Consider the following 18,794-nt stretch of genomic DNA (forward strand, 5'->3'; position numbering starts at 1 on the left):
TAGTTGGTGAAAAAAATCTATTCAGGTCAATGCTTTGACATTTTTAAGCATACCTTACTTCTTGGTCTCAGCTAGCCAGACTACTTGCAATCATCAATATCAGAGGACTCGAACAGTCCTTTGTCTGGTTTTCTGCCTTTGAAGCATCCCAAAATATCTTTTGAGTCAGTGATAGCCATTGCATGTGTGACAAAAGATTTTTTTTCTCTCGCCCCAAATCAAATGAATAAATTAAATTACTTTCCCCAACAAAGTGTTAGAAAAGAAATGAGATTAGCCTTCTAAGAGTTAAGTCAGGCTTTGATAATACTTTTATGAAGACTTTAAAAAATGATTTTTCTAATATCCTATTCCACTGACATTACTATTGCCAATGTCACCAAAATGTTTTACTTATCAAATAAAATGAATACTTTCAGCCCTTAACATGTTTCACATGCCTCTGGGGCCATTGACAAAGTAAACATGTCTTACCAAAACTCTTCCTTTGGCGTTCATCACTTGCCTTCCCGGCAGATATGTTTCTCTCAATTTACGTATCTCCTGTTTCCTTTGTGGATTTGTTCTGCCGCTCACACCATGAATTTAGCATTTCCCGGTTCCATCTTATATTCCAGTAATTTCTCAGTCTGCAAGGCAGGATGTGCTCACTCATGGCCTTGTTTTCAACTACCACTATATTCCGATGACTCCTAATTACATAGTACCAACCCGGACCCTCTACGGAACTACTGGACAATATATTTCTACTGCTTATTACACATTTCCACTTGAATGAACTTCCAAGCCAATATGACCTTCTGCTCCGTGAGCCTAAGACCTTTTTCTGTATCTTGAAATGGCACCTCAGACAGAATCTTGATTATAATCCTTGACTTACTTTTCTCCTTCACCTCCTGTCTAATTAGTTATCAAATTCTGTCAACTCTGCTTATTATAGATATGATTCATTATCCACGATATTTACACTGCTACTGGCTTGAGCTAGTTTAGGTCCTCGTCATTTTTTCCTAGATTTCGGTCGTAGACCCCTGACTGACACTACTACCACAGTTTCACACTACCCCCAAACCATCCTCAATTCTGCCACCAGAATCATCTTTCAAAAGCAATTATAATCAATTATGTTATTCCCTTCCCTTTCCAGAACAAAGCCAGACTTCTTAGCCTTAGTACCCCAGGCCCTTCTGTTATCTGCCTCCTGAGTTTGCACATTTTCTCTCACTCTCCCACTTCAAGCACCTCTAAGCTTCAGCTCCCACAAAGCTCTTTGCTCGATTTCCTGCCTTTCTTCATCCATATTGTTTTCCCTACCTGGAGGCCCTTCTTTTCTCCTACATCTTCCCCGGCTAGTCCCTAACTAGCCTTCAGGATGCTAATCAACCTTCCCCTAGAAAGATTTTCCTGTGCCTTCCCAGACTGAATCCAAAGGCCCCTTTTCTCTCCGAGTGCTTCACCCTTGCCTTTGTCAACCACAACACTGTCACGCTTGAGTGGTAATTATGTTCTACTTATCTGTCTGTCTCACAGACTACAAGTGTTAAAGGCAGAAACAGCATCTTTCTAGTCTTTATGCTGAGTTGCAAACATAATGCTTCATCCCAAACAGGTGCTTAAAGAATATTTATAGAAATTTAAATTTTGGAATTGGTATGAAAGAACTATGCTACCTTAAATCATTACCCATCAAGTCCTTATTCATAATGTCTTCAAACATATGTTGGTGATTACATTTATTATGCTGAAGCTATTTTGTGTTCCTTAAAGTTCATGCTTTGTGTCATAAGGTGCTGAGGTAGTTAATGCTCTGCCCTTGTTGTAGATTAACTATTTCAGTATGAGACAGTTTCTAGAGGAGCACAGCCTGTATATTTTATTGAAACTCTGGAATTAAGCCAGGAGAACCTAGAAGGTCATATAGGCCATGTGTTACTGTACACTTTCTTTTCAGTTTTTTCTTAGGCATTAAGGATTGGACAGCTTGTGAGAGAAATTATCAAGTCAAGTCACTTTAAAGGAAAGGGCGTTTTTCTTTACTACTTGTTGAACACAATTACGGGTCATCCATCACTTCTCCGTGTGAAGGTTTTCATTTTGATCCTCATCTCAAATGTACTGAGTTTACCTGATCATTATCATCAATGGGAATTTGATCTCAGTGTTCCCATCTTTGTTTCAGTATAAAGTAATGAATGATATTACAGTTAATGGTAAAAAAAAAATTGCACTTCTGTACCAAGTATGTTCAAGTCAATTTAACATTGTACATTTATCTCAGATAAGCCCTCTAAAAGGGGGAGTAAATAAAGCTATTTTCTGAGTTGTTTTCCATTCTGTTAAATAGAAAGAATATACTTTCTGCTATAAATATTGGTAACTTCATAAGTTTTAAGTTATTTCAGCAAGATTTGCTTTTATATTATAATATACTAAAAATAGACCAAGTCTATATGTGCCTCCCTTGAGGGTGTCTTGCTTTGCAAAAATTAGGAAAGTTTATTTATTTCTTATCAAATGATCCTAAACTTGGTGGAAGAACTAATTACTATTACTATAAAATATTCAGTTTACAAGTGGCATTTCTGTATTAGATCTATTGTATTGACTGACTCATAATTTTTTTTAAAAAAACAAAGAGGTAAAATATATAAACATGAACTTCAAGATGCATATATGGCATATAAAAATAAAAAGGGAATTATGAAAATTACATGCCAAATTTTTCTTGGCTAGTTATTTAGGGAGTCTTTCTACACATGAATAAATCAGGATGTAAGCAATAAACACCAACTATTAACTTTAAAAAAACAAAAACAAAATACCTCTGGCTATCAAAAACAAAACAAGGATGAATTGGGAGATTGGGATTGACATATATATACTAATATGTATAAAATAGATAACTAATAAGAACCTGCTGTATAGCACACAGGGAACTCCACTTCGTTGTACAGTAGAAACTAACACAACATTGTAAAACAACTACAGCCCCCCCCCCCCCACAAAAAAACAGTTGAGCTTCACAAAAAACAAAAAGAAAAAAATAATTTTCTGAAAAGACACCAGGGATTCACTGAATAGAAGCTAGAGGACAAGTCTGGAAAGTAGGCAGAAACCAAGGCATCTCTGGAGGGCCAATAAACAAATCACAAATGTCCCCACTGGATCCCACTGTCATTAGGCACTACCACCATCACAAGTAAAGCCTAACCATATGTTAATCTTTGTTTACTATTTTTTGCTTCAAAGTCCAGGTAGTAAGTGTTCCACAGATCAAACCTAGATCACAAGCCCAGGGGAAGAGGCCTTAGCCAACTTCCTTGATGGGAAAGTGGGGTACTTGCTCTCACAAAACTACAATCAATGGAAAACTCTATTTGCATAGAGGAAAAAAGGGAGGGATAGAAGGAGGCAGGGGAGAAAGTGAGACACTGAAAAGTCACCCTCCCCCCAAAAAAGGGGCAAATATCTGCTATGGTACCACTATTTATGAATATATGCTAGGGTTGTTTTTGGTTCGTCTGAGACTAAGAATTTCTAGGAAGGGAATAGCAGTCTTCCCACTATTCACATGAAGTCGGGACTATCTGGAATGTATGGAGAGAAGATAGATAGCCTTTTCTGCTACCTACCTTGAGATAGTTAACTGAATCAGGAAATAAACTTCTTTTGCCCTTGAGATCTAAGGAATTAAGTTTTGCTTTGGTTTTTCTTTTGAAATAGGCCATTTGTAAGTGGACTTCAGTGAGAGTTTTTGAAGGAATAGACACTATTTAAAAAGCTGTACAGAAAGTGCTTGAGGTTCCTACCAAAACACTTGTTTTTCTTTATACCTTTAATGAAATATTTCATTCACTTTTATTGTTTCAGGTACACATAAATTAAATTTTATATCTTTTGCTCTGATAACTCCATACCTCTAATTCGTATGTATATGGATATTCCATCAGTCCCTCAAACAGGTCCAAAACTTACTATGTTTTCTCTAGCCTGTTTCTCCTCCTTTATTTTGTCTCAGTAATGCTGTTATCATCACCCACCATTCAAGTAAAAAAACTGAAAGATCTATTTGACTCCCTCTTTCTCCTACCTATGTACTATCACTTGCCAGATTTCTTTGATTTTACTTTTTAAACACTTCTCTGATGCACTCTATCTTCTCTACTCCTACCTGTTGACTTATTTCAGGCTTTTATCATCTCTCACCTGGACTTTGGCCATAACTCCCAGTTTCTCTCCCTAACCTCGGACCTTTTCCCTTGAATCCATCCTCCACATGGCTATCAATGAGCTGTGCATAATATAAATCAGGCTATATCACTCTCATTGCTCCTTAATAGGAATACAAGACCATCCACGATCTGACCCCAGCCCATGCCTCCAAGCATCTCTTTACCCCTCCCTCCTTTAAGCCCATCAGTGCTGAGCTGGTCATCTTCCCCCAAGTGGGCAAAAAGAGAATTAGAAAGAGATGGAGAGAAAACTTTGACTATGTAAGTGAAGATACACTTGCCTTTTCCCTGCCATCCTTCCTCTGCCACCAACACCAGAGAAAGGTCTAAAAGAGGGAGGTTGTGAAGGTGTGAAAGACCAGAGTATTCACACCACACACACACACACACACACACACACACACACACACACACAAACACACCCATACCCACAGACTCTAATCCTCTTAAGCCATATGGCAGTTTAAAGTGAGACTGGATTAAGCTTCAGCAAGCAAAAGTGACCAGAAAACTATGGAATCTACCCAAAATTTAATTAAGGATTGTTAAAGAAAAACTAGATGTAGCATAATTGAAAGCAGTGGTTTTACAAAATAAAACCAATTTATGTTTAAATCCCAAAGAATTAAGATTCCTCAACCAACTGACTCTATTCTGTTCAGGCATTATTTCTGTTTGGGGGCAATTTTCCTGATCTCCCTATTGCCTGGTGTATTCCCTCTTACCTTCTCTATCACAGTACTTATGTGCTTATCTCTCCTGTTGAGTTGCAAGCTTCTTTTAAGGGCAACGGTTGTGTCTTACTCATCTTCATAACCCCAAGATTTTACCACAGTGCCTGGCACACAATTGGCTCTCAATAAATGAGTGTTGCATGAATGAATGATAGATGTTTGATTTAATTAGTGAATTCCCAGAAATGCTAAATCTCAGTGACTAATTTTAATAAATTCCAGAGTCTTCTTCTTTTTAGTGTTTTGGACTCTATTATTATTCCCTGCTTTTTTTTGTAAATATATTGAGATTGAAAACATTATATTACATTACCCTACTTATATCTATTTTCAAATTTTTATTTATTTTTAAGGTTTTTGACAAAATGATTTTTGTGATCATTTTATATGTAAATTTATTTTGTAGGTTTTCGAAACTTACATATTGATGACCAGATAACTCTCATCCAGTATTCTTGGATGAGCTTAATGGTATTTGGACTAGGATGGAGATCTTATAAGCATGTCAGTGGACAGATGCTGTATTTTGCACCTGATCTAATACTAAATGAGTAAGTAGTAACTTGATATTTGTTGTTATTGTTATCAAAAGTATATACGTAGGATAATCTTGAAAATTACATTTCAATAGATGATCATACATCTAGTGTCCTAAATAATAGAATTTTCCTGAAAGGTTTCTTAGAACTACCTCGGGATATAGCTTTAAATGACAACATTAATAAATTTTTATTATTTTATCAGTGATTTGACATTTGGAGCTTTTTTCTTTTACTTCAATAGTTGTCACAAATCAAAATTTTTTAAACTTCAAAAATGTATCAAGAAATATACTTAAAGACAAAAGTAAATATTTACTTTATCTAATTAAAATTTTTACATTGGTAGTAGTGAAGATAATGAATTAAATGAGGAATATTTTTGCATGAAAGTATTGACTTACCTTCAAAAAGTAAAAATATTATCTCTTTTCCTAGAGGAAAAATTAGACTGGTAATTTATTTAAAATATTGAAAGATAAATACTGAAATTGAATTCAATTTGCTTCATTATATTGGAATTACTGTAATTAACTTTCTACATGTAACCTTAAACTGAGTAAGAATATTTTCATGGAAATATTTATACTGTCCTAATGTTGCATGCTGATTCAGAATTATATAACATGATAATTTATATTTGGATAAGTCTTTACAGATTACAGGTAACTTTCATATATTTTATTCCATTTTTCCCTACAATCCCTTGAAGTTGGTAAGGAATCAGCACCCTTTATTTCGCAGTCCAGGAAACTGAGGCAGAAGAGATTGCATAATTTGCCAAAGAATCTTAGCTCTTCTGAGTCAAAATCTAGTTTTTTTCCCACTATTCCTGTTCACTTCTTTGACTAATACAAATATTACAAAACAGTACAGAGTTGAAAAAATGCCTTAAGTAAATTTTCTCAACATTCAGAATTTGTTTGTCTTGTCAATTATTTAATGCTTGTTAATGTTGTCTTTTCTATATCACCATACATTTCCTCTAGAATAGTTCACAGTGTAACTATTTTATACTGGATACTCTAAACTGAGTGCACTGAACTATTCTATACTATTCAATTTTTGTGAATTGAATTCACTCTCCCATTAGATTGCACACAAAATTTTATTTGTGTTTTTCACAGGAAAAAATCAGTAAATAAAGTATTTCCTGAGTGTTCCTCAGTACCACATTTTCAACTCCCACAACTTTGCTCTCCTTTCTTGGTTTAGGTTTTTTAAATGTGATGATAAAAGTGAGAAACAGCATTAATCTTAGTTAATGTGTATTTAATATAATTTTCTAACTTCAAAAATCCAGTATTGTGACTAAATTTAGAAGACATTTAAAATTCCAAATATTGAGTTGGTTTATAAAAAGTCATTTTCAATAAGTCAGGTAATTACTAAATCTCATAATCTCTGATACATTACATAAACTGGCTAAGCTACTCTATGTGTTTTTTTTTTTCCTGTTGCTTTTTCTTTTGTGTGTTGTGTGTGGTGCAAGACAGCGGATGAAGGAATCATCATTCTATTCATTATGCCTTACCATGTGGCAGATCCCACAGGAGTTTGTGAAGCTTCAAGTTAGCCAAGAAGAGTTCCTCTGTATGAAAGTATTGCTACTTCTTAATACAAGTGAGTGAGCATAAGTAACTTAATACAAGATATTTCTTAATTTTTAATTCATTAGGAAAGTTTCAAACAACAATATGATCATATAATTACACAGGAGCTATGAATCTTAGATAATAACTGCAAAAGAGAAACATCCATAGACTATAATAATATTACTTCATATTTCTCAGGTTTTACCTATCAATCACCTAATATTAAAATAGCCCATCAATTAAGCCAGTTTCTATCCTTTTTAGGTAAAACATAATTAAATGACTTTTTCATATTCATCCAATTAGATATTATAAACTAATTAATATTGCATAAATACAAACTATGCTTCCCTACATCCCCACCTCACTGAGGATTTACTCTGTAAAATGCACAATTTTATTTGTAACTATTCTCTTTATGTCAGGATAGGCTAACGGTTATAACACGTAACTGTAAAGATCAGTAGTATAGTACAATAGCAGTTTATTTATTACTCACAGTCAGTCCAGTGGGTTGGCAAGAAAACCCAGGCTCTTTACATCCAGGGGCTCTACACTTTTCATCACCTTGGAGTACTCCATTGGATCTGACTAGAAGATGAGCACTGCGTAAGAAAAGGTTTAGAGATGAGACCTTGAACTGTCTGCCACCCACATTCTATGTCTCACCTTAACTGCAGGAGAGGCTGGAAAATGCACCCTAGTTGCATACCCTGAAGAAAAAGGAAATGTTGTACTATAGAACAGCATTGGTAACCAGAAGGATGGGTAGATATCCATTCATTCTTTAATACACAAAGAACACATGCACCTCTGTTTCAGTGGATCTCCAAGGGTCTGGGAGGGAAATTTTTTTAAATTTCTTCTAACTTTTACCCTTTTCTGTGACATTTCCATGCACAGGTAGACTCAGGCTTTGAACGTCTAATCTGGCCCTTCCTTCACTCATAGTAATTTGAAAGGAAACCACAGAAAGCTAAGGTCTTAGGTAGAAAGTGAGCCAATAGTTTCTCATCAATGATTGTGCAGAGACTTCCTTCTAATGGCATAAATCTTGAATGGTGGGGCTGGGGAGTATATCAAGAGGAAAGGCAGAAAAGCTGAACTCTTAAGAAGAAAGTTTACCTCATGAAATCTATGTCCAGATACAGATTAATACAGGATCTAAGGATCCATAGCCTTATCCCCCACCCTTGGAAACCCTATCTGGAGCATAGTCCTGCAAGCCTAATTTGATGAAAAAGCATAAAAGGGGTTAATGGAATTGATATGGGACTGGCCAAGAGAGTCAACTGGAATAAATGTAATAATACAGCAGTTAATGCCTGTCATTCTTTTCTTGACAGTAATGAATCCAATAACAGATATATCACAGATAGTCCTAAATCTCCCAAATTAGTTGAAATCATTAACATAATTCTGTAATTATGGCTAGGCTACCTTATGCTGGGGGCCAAACAACCCTAAATCTCAGTAGCTTATCAAAAAAAATTTTTTTAAGTATTTATTCTTCTTACTATATTTCCAATGCAGATCAACAGGGAGGCACATTGTCATCACTCAGGTGTTCCAGGCAAATGGAGGCTACATCTTGATGCATGCTTCCATAATCACTAGAGCAGTGGTAAGGAAAGGGAGTGGTAAGGGAAGGAAGGGAGATACATATGACTTCCCCTCACATACCATAGAAGGCAAGGTATTTGGCCACTTGCAACTTCAAGAAAAGGGAAAATCATATATTTAGGAATAGTACTATACATTATATATCTATCTATCTATCTATCTATATATATATATATGTTATTATATATAATTGTGTAATAAAATTTGCACAAATTTTAATGGGATTTTTCAGGAGAGACTTGGCAAAGTTATTGAAAATTCATCCTTAAGTCTTAAAAAATAGATAAGTATTACAAAAATCTGGGGGCAGAGAGATAATTAGAAAGCTACAATAATAGAGTATGGAAGAGAAATACATACACTGAATTAGTTAAGTCAGACTAGTATATACTAGAACTTAATATGCTGCATGGAAACATGACAGATCTTTGAGCATGGAACAAATAAATATTGTTGAGAAAAGTAGCTTTATATTTGGGGGAAACTTAGTTTGGATATTTAACTCAAATTGTATCCTAAAATAAATGGCACATAATTATAAGGACCTTAATTGTTAAAAAGTAGCTAAAAGGAATATAAATGATTTAGAAATCTCAAATAAGGAATACCTTTTAAAAAATAAATGCAATAGGAAAGTTGGCAAAGAAAAAGTTCAATGATTTGATAAGAATTTAAACCTCCCATTTGCCATTAAAAATTAAAATACAGATATCCAGGAAAATATGGCTGTTTGAACACACACTTTTACCATTGTTCCTAATAAAACTACATAAAAAATTAGTCAAGGGATTTTTTTAAGGAATAAAATAAAAGGGAAAGAAAATGAAAGAAAAATCAATAGCAATAAAATTCTGCAAGCCAGCAAGTAGAACTAATTTAGCATACCTGAGAAGATGGATTCTAAGCCTGAAGTAAGAAAAGTCAAAAAGCACCTTGATTTGCATCACTGAACCTCTAACATGTTTTGCAATTAGTGACAACATGATTTTGTTTTTTGAAATGAGAATGAAAGTGGAATTTAAAACACCAAGTTCTGTTGAAAGTCTGTTTCCAAATATCATCCAACCATGCAATAGTTCTGCAACTAAGGCAGAGATTGTAGGTTTATTCCTTGAAGAAGATATAACAGAAGGCAGCTGGATTGGTGAACTGCAGGCACTGATGAGGGTGAGGGGTTCGATAGTGGAAACAAATTAAGTATATACTAAATGTTGAGACACCATCCTCGAAACCCACCTGTCTTCTGGAACACCGTCATCCAAGTTTCTATTCTCCAGATAGGAAAATGAAAGATTCTTCTCTAAAGAATGTGTTTAGCTGGAAAGAAAAAGAACTAAATATGCTAATAACAAGAGTCTCTCTTTAAAATAGCTTAGCCAGATTCCCCTGTACTAAAGCTCACAGTCAATAAGCACTATCCATTCAAACAGAACTATCAATCAGCTTTTTAATTTTCCACTCTTGAATATAAATAAACAACCAAGGCATCTGGGGAAGGCGTTTGATATCAAAGACAAAGACAAAAAAAAAAAAAAAAAAAAACTTGGAGGAAACAGAAACCATGTAGGGAGATGAAAACTTCAAAATAATTTAAAAGCCATCCTTCTTTAGAAAGATAAAAGAGCATATTCTAACCATAAAACAATGACTGGATACCTAAAAAATGAATAACACAAAGAAAAGAGCTCTTGGAAATTTATATATATATATATATATATATATATATATATATAAAATTTAAAAGTGAGTACTGCCATTGGATGACAGAGTTGAAAAACCTCTCAAAAGTAGAGCAAAAAACCAAAAAAAGACAAAAAAATAAAGAAAAATCACAGTTCAGAAGGAAGCCCAACACCCAAATCTAGAAAGAGAATAACAAAACATTAGAAAAAGAAATAAAGATATAAACATTAAGGGAATAGTCAGTCTTTTCAGCAAATGGTATATGTAAAATTTCATTCAAAAAAATTAAGTTGTACCCTTACCTTACACTATATACAAAAATTAACTTGTCATTTTGGAGAGAGGTGTTCAAGATAATGGAGTAGGAAGAATATGAACTCACCTCCTCCCACAGACACACCAACATTACAGCTATTTTCAGAACAGATATCTATGAGAACAACCTGAGGATTATCAGAAAAGATTTTCCATAACAAAAGAGATAAATAAGGAAGCACAATGACTCAGGTAGGAGAAGTGGAAACATAGTATAGTCAGGACCCACATCCCTGGGTCAGCAACCCACAAATAGAAGAAATATCACAATTGTAGAGGTCCATTCCAAGAAGCAAGGGGTATGAGTCCTATATCAGGCTCCCCAGCCCTGGGTCCTGCACCAAGAAGATGAGCCCCCAGAATATCTAGCTTTGAAAACCAGTGGGGCTTACATTTGAGAGAGCTGGAAAGCTATAAGAAACAGAGGTGCTGCTTTTAAAAAGCATATGCAAAATCTCGCATACTCCCAAGTCCTAGCATAATGTCAGTAGTCTGAAAGGAGCCTGGGTTGGACCCACTTGCTGATCTTGGAGAGCCCCCCAGGAAGGCAGGAGGCAACTGGGACTACCCCTAGGAACAAAGATGCTGGTGGCAGCCATTTTGGGGAGCTCATTCTACCATGATAACACAGGCGCTGGCAAACATCATTTTGGAATCTTCTCTCTGGATTAGCACAGGGGCTTACCTGTCCTCCAGAAAGCAGGTACCAACCCCAAGCCACCCTGGGCTGCCCAGCTACACAGGGACCCAGCCCTGCCTGCCAGTGAGCCTGTAGCCACCACATGAGGCAGGGACTCACAGGGAACCAGCCCTCCCTACCAGTGCACCCACACTTGTCTGCCCCACCACAACAGAAGGGCACACACAGTCCACATACTAGAGAATATAGCTCTGGTGGCCAGAGGGGAACATACTGCTGGGTCCCTAGAACGTCTCATTCATAAGGCCAGTTCTCCAAGTTTGGGAAATGTAACCAACCTACATAACACATAGAAACAAACACAGAGAGTTGGGCAAAATGAGAATAAAGAGGAATATGTTCCAAACAGAAAAACAAAACAAAATCTCTGAAAAAGAACCAAATGAATTGGAGATAAGCAGTCTACCCACGCTCCACCCCCCAAAAAAGAGTTCAAGGTAATGATTGTAAAGATGTTCATGAACACAGTGAGAATTCCAACAAAGAGTTAAAAAATACAAAGAACCAATCAGAGCTGAAGAATACTATAACTGAAATAAAAAATACACTAGAAAGAAAAAATAGATTAGATGATACAGAGGAATGGATCAGTGATCTGGAAGATGAAGTAGTCTATATCCCCCAAGCTGAACAGAAAAAATAAAAATGAACTTTAAAAAATGAGGATAGGTTAAGAGACCTCTGGGGCAATATCAAGCATACTAACATTTGTATTACACAGTCCGAGAAAGAGAGAAGAGAGAGAAAGGGGTCAAGACCTTAAGAAATAATAGCTGGAAAAATTCATTAACCTGAGGAAGGAAACAGACATCCAGATCCAGGAAGCACAAAAAACTATAGATAAGATGGACCCAAAGAGGTCCACACCAAGCCACATGATACTTAAAATGACAAAAATTAAAGATAAATACAGAATCTTAAAAGTAGCAAGAAAAAGAACCAGCTAGTTATGTACAAGGGAACTTCCTTAAGACCATCTGCTAACTTTTCAGCAGAAACTTTGCAAGCAAGAAGAGAGTGGCATGATACATTCAAAGTGATGAAAGGAAAAAACCTACAACCAAGAATACTCTACTTAGCAAGGATATCATTCAGATTTAAAGGAAAGAAAAAGAATTTCACAGACGAGCAAAAGCTAGAAGAGTTCAGTACCACTAAACCAGCTTGACAAAAAATGTTAAAGAGACTCTGCTAAGCAGAAAGGAAAGGCAACAACTAGAAATACGAAACTATGAAAGGAAAATTCTTACCAGTAAAGACAGACATACAGTAAAGGTAGTAGATCACCACTTGTAAAGCTAGTAAATGGTTAAAAGACAAAAGTAGTAAAATCATCTATATACAATAAGTAGTTAAGGGATACACACACTAAAAAGGTATAAAATACCACCTAAATACATGAAGCAAATAATAACACACAAAAAGGGAGAAATTGACAGTAATACAATAATACTAGGGGACTTTAACACCTCACTTACATCAATGTACAGAAAATCCAGACAGAAAGTCAATACAAAACATGGGCCTTAAATGAAACATTAGACTAGATGGACTTAATAGATATCTACAGAGCATTCCATTAAAAAAGCAAGAGTATACACATACTTTTCAAGTCCACATGGAACAATGTCCAAGATAGATCACACGCTAGGCCACAAAACAAGTCTCAATAAATTTAAGAAAAATGAAATCATATTAAGTGTCTATTCTGAACACAATGGTATGAGACTAGAAATCAACTACAAGGAAAAGAACTGGAAAAAATTACAGGGAGTCTAAACAATATGCTTCTAAACAACCAATGGTCACTGAAGAAATTGAGAGAAAATAAAAACATACCTTGAGACAAATGAAAATGGAAAACAAATTGTTCTGGAATCTATGGGACACAGCCAAAGCAGTTCCAAGAGGGAAATTTATAACAATACAGGCCTACCTCAAGAAACAACAACAACAACAACAACAACAACAACAAAAAACAAACAAATGAACAATCTAATCTACACCTAAAGGAATTAGAAAAAGAAGAGCAAACAAAACCCAAACTTAGTAGAAGAAAAGAAAGAAAGATCAGAACAGAAATAAATGAAACAGAGATGAAAAAACAGTAGAAAATATCAATTAAGCTAAAAGCTGTTTCTTTAAAAAGATAAACAAAATTAATAAAACTTTAGGCAGAATCACCAAGAAAAAATGGAAGAGGGCCCATAAAAATAAAACCAGAATTGAAAAAGAAATTACAATTGTCACCACAGAAATACAAAGATTGTAAGAGGTTAGTGCAATATGTACCAATTAGTACAAATATGCCAATAAAATGGACAACCTAGAAGAAATGGATACATTGTTAGAAATGTGCAATCTCTGGGATTGAAATATGTACACTATTGATACTATGTGTAAAATAGATAACTAATGAGAACCTACTGTATAGCACAGGCAACTCTACTCAGTGCTCTGTGGTGACCTAAATGAGAAGGAAATCCAAAAAAGTGGGGATATATGTATACCTGCAGCTGATTCACTTTGCTGTACAGTATAAACTAACACAATATTGTAAAGCAACTATACTCCAATAAAAAAAAAACAAAGATAAATTTTTTAAAAACCTAAAAACAAAAACAAAAAATAAATGTACAATCTCTAAGAGTAAACTAAGAAGAAATAGGAAATATGGACAGAATGATTACCGTTAATGAAATTGAATCAATAATCCAAAAACTCCCAACAAACAAAAGTCGAGGACCAGATGGCTTCACAGGCAAATTTTACCCGTATTATTCTCAAGTATTTAAAAAAATTAAATAGGCCAGCATTCTATGAGGCCAGCATCACCCTGATACCAAAACCAGACAAAGATACCACAAAAAAAGAAAATTACAGGCCAATGATGAACGTAGATGCAAAAACGCTCAGCAAAGTATTAGCAAACTGAATTTAATCATACGTTAAAAGGATAATGCACCATGATGAGGTGGGATTTACCCCAGGGATGCAAGGAAGCTTCAGTATGTGCAAATCAATCAATATAATGCACCAAATTAACAAATTGAAGAATAAAATCCATATGATCATCTCAATAGATGCAGATAAAGCTCTGACAAAATTCAACATCCATTTATGATAAAAACTCTTAACAAAATGGATGTGGTAGGAACAGATCTCAACATAATAAAGGCCATATATGACAAACCCTCAGCCACTGTCATACTCAGTGATGAACTCTGAAAGCATTTTCTCTGAGATCAGGAACAAGAGAAAGATGCTCACTTTCATCAGTTTATTCAACATAGTATTGGAAGTTCTAGCCACAGTGTCAGACAAGAAAAAGCAATAAATATCATCCATATTGGAAAAGAAGAAGTAAAACTGCTGCTGTTTGCAGATGACATGATACTATATGTAGAAAATCCTAAAGATGCTACCAAAAACTATTTAAACTAATAAATGATTTCAATAAAGTTGTAGGAGAGAAAATTAATATACAGAAATATATTGCACTTCCATACACTTATAATAAACTATCAGAAGGAGAAATTAATAAACAATTCCATTTATAATTGCATCAAAATTAATAAAATACCTAGGAATAAATCTAACCAAAGAGATAAAAGACAAGTAATCTAAAAACTTCAAGACATTGGTGAAAGAAATTGAAGATGACACAAACAAATGGAAAGATAGACAATGCTCATGGATTGGAAGAATTAATGTTAAAATGATCATACTGCCCAAGGCTATCTATAGATTCAGTGCAAATCCTATCAAAATACTACAGGCATTTTCCAGAGAACTAGAAAAAATAATTGTAAAATTTGTATGGAAACACATAAGACCCTGAATAGTCAAAGCAATCTTGAAAAAGAAGAACGAAGCTAGAGCTATCAAGAGCCCTGATTTCAAACTATACTACAAAGCTACAGTAATCAAAGCATTATGGTACTGGCACAAAAACAGACACATAGATCAATGAAACAGAATTGAGAGCTTAGAAATAAACCCATACTTGTAAGATCAACTAATCTAAGACAAAGGAGGCAAGAATATACAATGAAGATACAGTCTCTTCAATAAATGGTGTTGAGAAAAATGGACAGCTACATGCAAAAGAATTAAACTGGACTACTTTCTCACACCATGTACAAAAGTAAATTTCAAATGGGTTAAAGACTTAAATGTAAGACATGACACCATAAAATTCCTACAGTGTGTTTTATTGCCTATGTTTGGCAGTATGCTCTTTGACATTGGTCTTAGCAATATTCTTTGGATCTATCTCCTCAGGCAAGGCCAACGAAAGCAAAAATAAACAAATGGGACTACATCAAACTAAAGAGCTTTGCAAGGTGAAGGAAACTATCAGCAAAATGTAAAAGCATCTTACTGAATGGGAGAAGATATTTGCAAATTCTATATTTGATAAGGAGTTAGTATCCAAAATGTACAAAGAACTCATACAACTCAATATCAAAAAACCAAGAACCTGATTAAAAAATGGGCAGAAGACCTGAAGAGACATTTTTCCAAAGTAGATACTCAGATGGCCAACGGATACATGAAAAGATGCTCAATGTCCCTAATCATCAAGGAAATACAAATCAAAACCACAATGAGATACTACTTCACACCTGTCAGAATGGCTTATCATTAAAAAAGCAACAAATAACAAATGTTGGCAAGAATGTGGAGAACAGGGAACCCTTGTGCACCATTGGTAGCATTGTAAGTTGGTACAGCCACTATGATGAATAGTATGTAAGTTCTTCAAAAAATTAAAAATAGAATTGCCATATGGTCCAGCAATTTCACTTCTGGGTATTTACCTGAAGAAAACAAAAACACTAATTTGGAAAGATATATGCATACCACTGTTCACTGCAGCACTATTTATAATAGCTAAGATATGGAAGCAATCTAAGTGTCCACTGATAAATAAATGGATAAAGAAGATGTGGTATATATATATATATATATATATATATATATATATATATATATATATATATATATATATATATATATATATATATATGGCAATATATAATGGAATATTACTCAGCCATAAAAAAAGAAATCTTGCCATTTGCAACAACATGAATGGATCTAGAGGATATTGTGCTAAGTGAAATAATTCAGAGAAAGACAAATACTATGTGATCTCACTTACATGTGGAATCTAAGAAACAAAACAAACAAAACAAAATGAAAATAGACTCATAGATACTGAGAACAAATATGTGGTTGCCAGAGGGGAGGGGATAGGGGGCAAAATAGGTGAAGGGGATTAAGAGGTAAAAACCTCCAATTACAAAATAAATAAGCCAAGGCATGTAATATATGGCATAAGGAATATTGCCAGTAATATAATAACTTTGTAAGTAATAACTTTGTATCAGGACAGATGTTTTCTATACTGATTGTGGTGATCATTTCACAATGTATGCAAATGTCAAATCATTATGTAGTACACCTGAAATTAATATATTGTACATCAACTATATTTCAACAAATATTTTAATTAACTTGAAATAAATCAAAGAACTAAATCTAAGAGCTAAAACTATGAAACCCTTAGAAGAAAACATAGAGGGAAAGTTTTGTGACATTGGATTTTGCAGTGATTTCTTGGATATAACACCCAAAACACAGGCAACAAAAGAAAAAGATAAATAGACTTTATCAAAATTTAAAACCTCTGTGTATCAAAGGACACAACACAAAGAAAAGGCAATCCATTGAATTGGTGAAAATATTGAAAATCCTATGTCTGCTAAGGTAAAAGTATTAATATCCAGATGACATAAAGAACCTCTACAATTCAACAATAAAAAATTAAACCAATTCAAAAATAAATAAAGGTCTTGATAGACATTTCTCAAAAGAAGGTTTACAAACAGCCATTAAAATGCTCAGCATCACTAGTCACTAGAGAAACACAAATAAAAAACACAATTAGATACCACTTCACACCCATCAATATGGTTACTTACTCTCAGTAAAACAAAAATTATACTAGAAAAGAAAATAAATCATAGTAAATGTTATATGACTTGACTATAGTAGCATTTTGCATAGCTAAAATAGTAAACACTGAATATTGATCTAACCAATATTATGAAAATGATATTAGGAAGAGGAGGAATAGGAAGTTCTACGTGTGTGAGTGTGTTTGTGGTGTGGGGGTAATAGTAGATCTGGAATATGGAAATAGAGCTACAGCCCCATTTTCCATACTGGAAAGTCAAAAGTTAAAAATAAAAACTCAAGGAGCAGCTCTATATGGATGTTATTTAAAGCTATGGAAGGAAAGATCAAAAGAAATAGTTGCAATAATTGAAAGTGTTTGCCTCTGGAGCATGGCAAAATTTGGATTGCCTGGGCAGTACTCTTTGACCTAATAAAGTTACAAAACTGATTAAATATTTTAAAACTAGGCTTTAAACCACAGACTGAGAAGAATATTTAAAATACAGCTTAGATCATTATAAATGAATACAAAACAGAAAAAAAATCACTAAAAAGCTTAAGAAAATTGTTCAACCTCACTAATAATTAGAGAAGTGAAAATGAGATGGTATTTTATTTTTCTCTATGCAAAGCAAAGATTACCTAAAATGAAAATACTCAGTACAAAGCACAAAACAGTTAACTGGTAAGAAGTAGTTTAGAAATGTATATTATCAGTGTTAAGACAGGTAATACATTTTACTCTAGTAATTCTACTTCTAAGAATATATCCATAAAAAATAAGACATTCATCATAAGTATTGTTTAGATTAGTAAAATATTCCAAATGTCAAATGATAAAACAATTAAATAAATTGTATGTCCTACACATTTTTGTGATATAAAATTTTATGTGAGAATTAAAACAGTCATTTTTAAAGAATTTTTAATGATATAAGTAAATGTTCTCAATATAATATTAGGAAATGTCCTGAAATACTGGATTGTAGAATCTCAAGTGACTTGTAATTTTCCATGTATTTTCTGTATTTTCTAAAATTTTTCCAATGAATACACATTATTTTTAAATTAGCTAAACCAAAAATAAGTATTCTTTTTTTAAAGTATTCTTATCTAAAATAGCATCTGGCTAACTGCCCTTCCCTTACTCTCTCCCACTTGCCACTAATATATTTACAAGAACTCCTAAAAACCCACAAGTGGAATCAATAAGAATCTGAGAGAAAATTCTCCAATCATGTAATGCTGGGTGTAATAATTAAGAAAACAATTAATGTAAAGAGCTCAAAGGAAATAGACATTTTTTGGAGAGCTGGTTCATCATAGATCTGAAATCTAGGGAAGAGAGTAGGAGAGGAGGATAATTTTCAGAGATATCCCAGGAGCATAAGATGAGAGCCTAGTGA

At 34.1% G+C, this 18,794-nt stretch overlaps 1 protein-coding gene across 2 annotated transcripts in view; it reads left to right on the top strand.

The window, feature by feature from the left end:
- The window catches only part of PGR (progesterone receptor), a gene marked incomplete at both ends in the record, with an annotated part of 98,264 nt that overhangs the window by 74,675 nt on the left and 4,795 nt on the right, over positions 1-18,794 (top strand). For both annotated transcript variants that reach the window (XM_079707642.1, XM_079707643.1), the window contains 2 exons: positions 5,373-5,517; positions 6,998-7,128. In XM_079707642.1, coding sequence (XP_079563768.1) covers positions 5,373-5,517; positions 6,998-7,128 — 276 coding nt within the window. The remainder of the gene's footprint in view (positions 1-5,372; positions 5,518-6,997; positions 7,129-18,794) is intronic.

The sequence above is a fragment of the Hyperoodon ampullatus genome (genome assembly GCF_949752795.1).
Source record: "Hyperoodon ampullatus genome assembly, chromosome: 7".
Taxonomy (NCBI): domain Eukaryota; kingdom Metazoa; phylum Chordata; class Mammalia; order Artiodactyla; family Ziphiidae; genus Hyperoodon; species Hyperoodon ampullatus.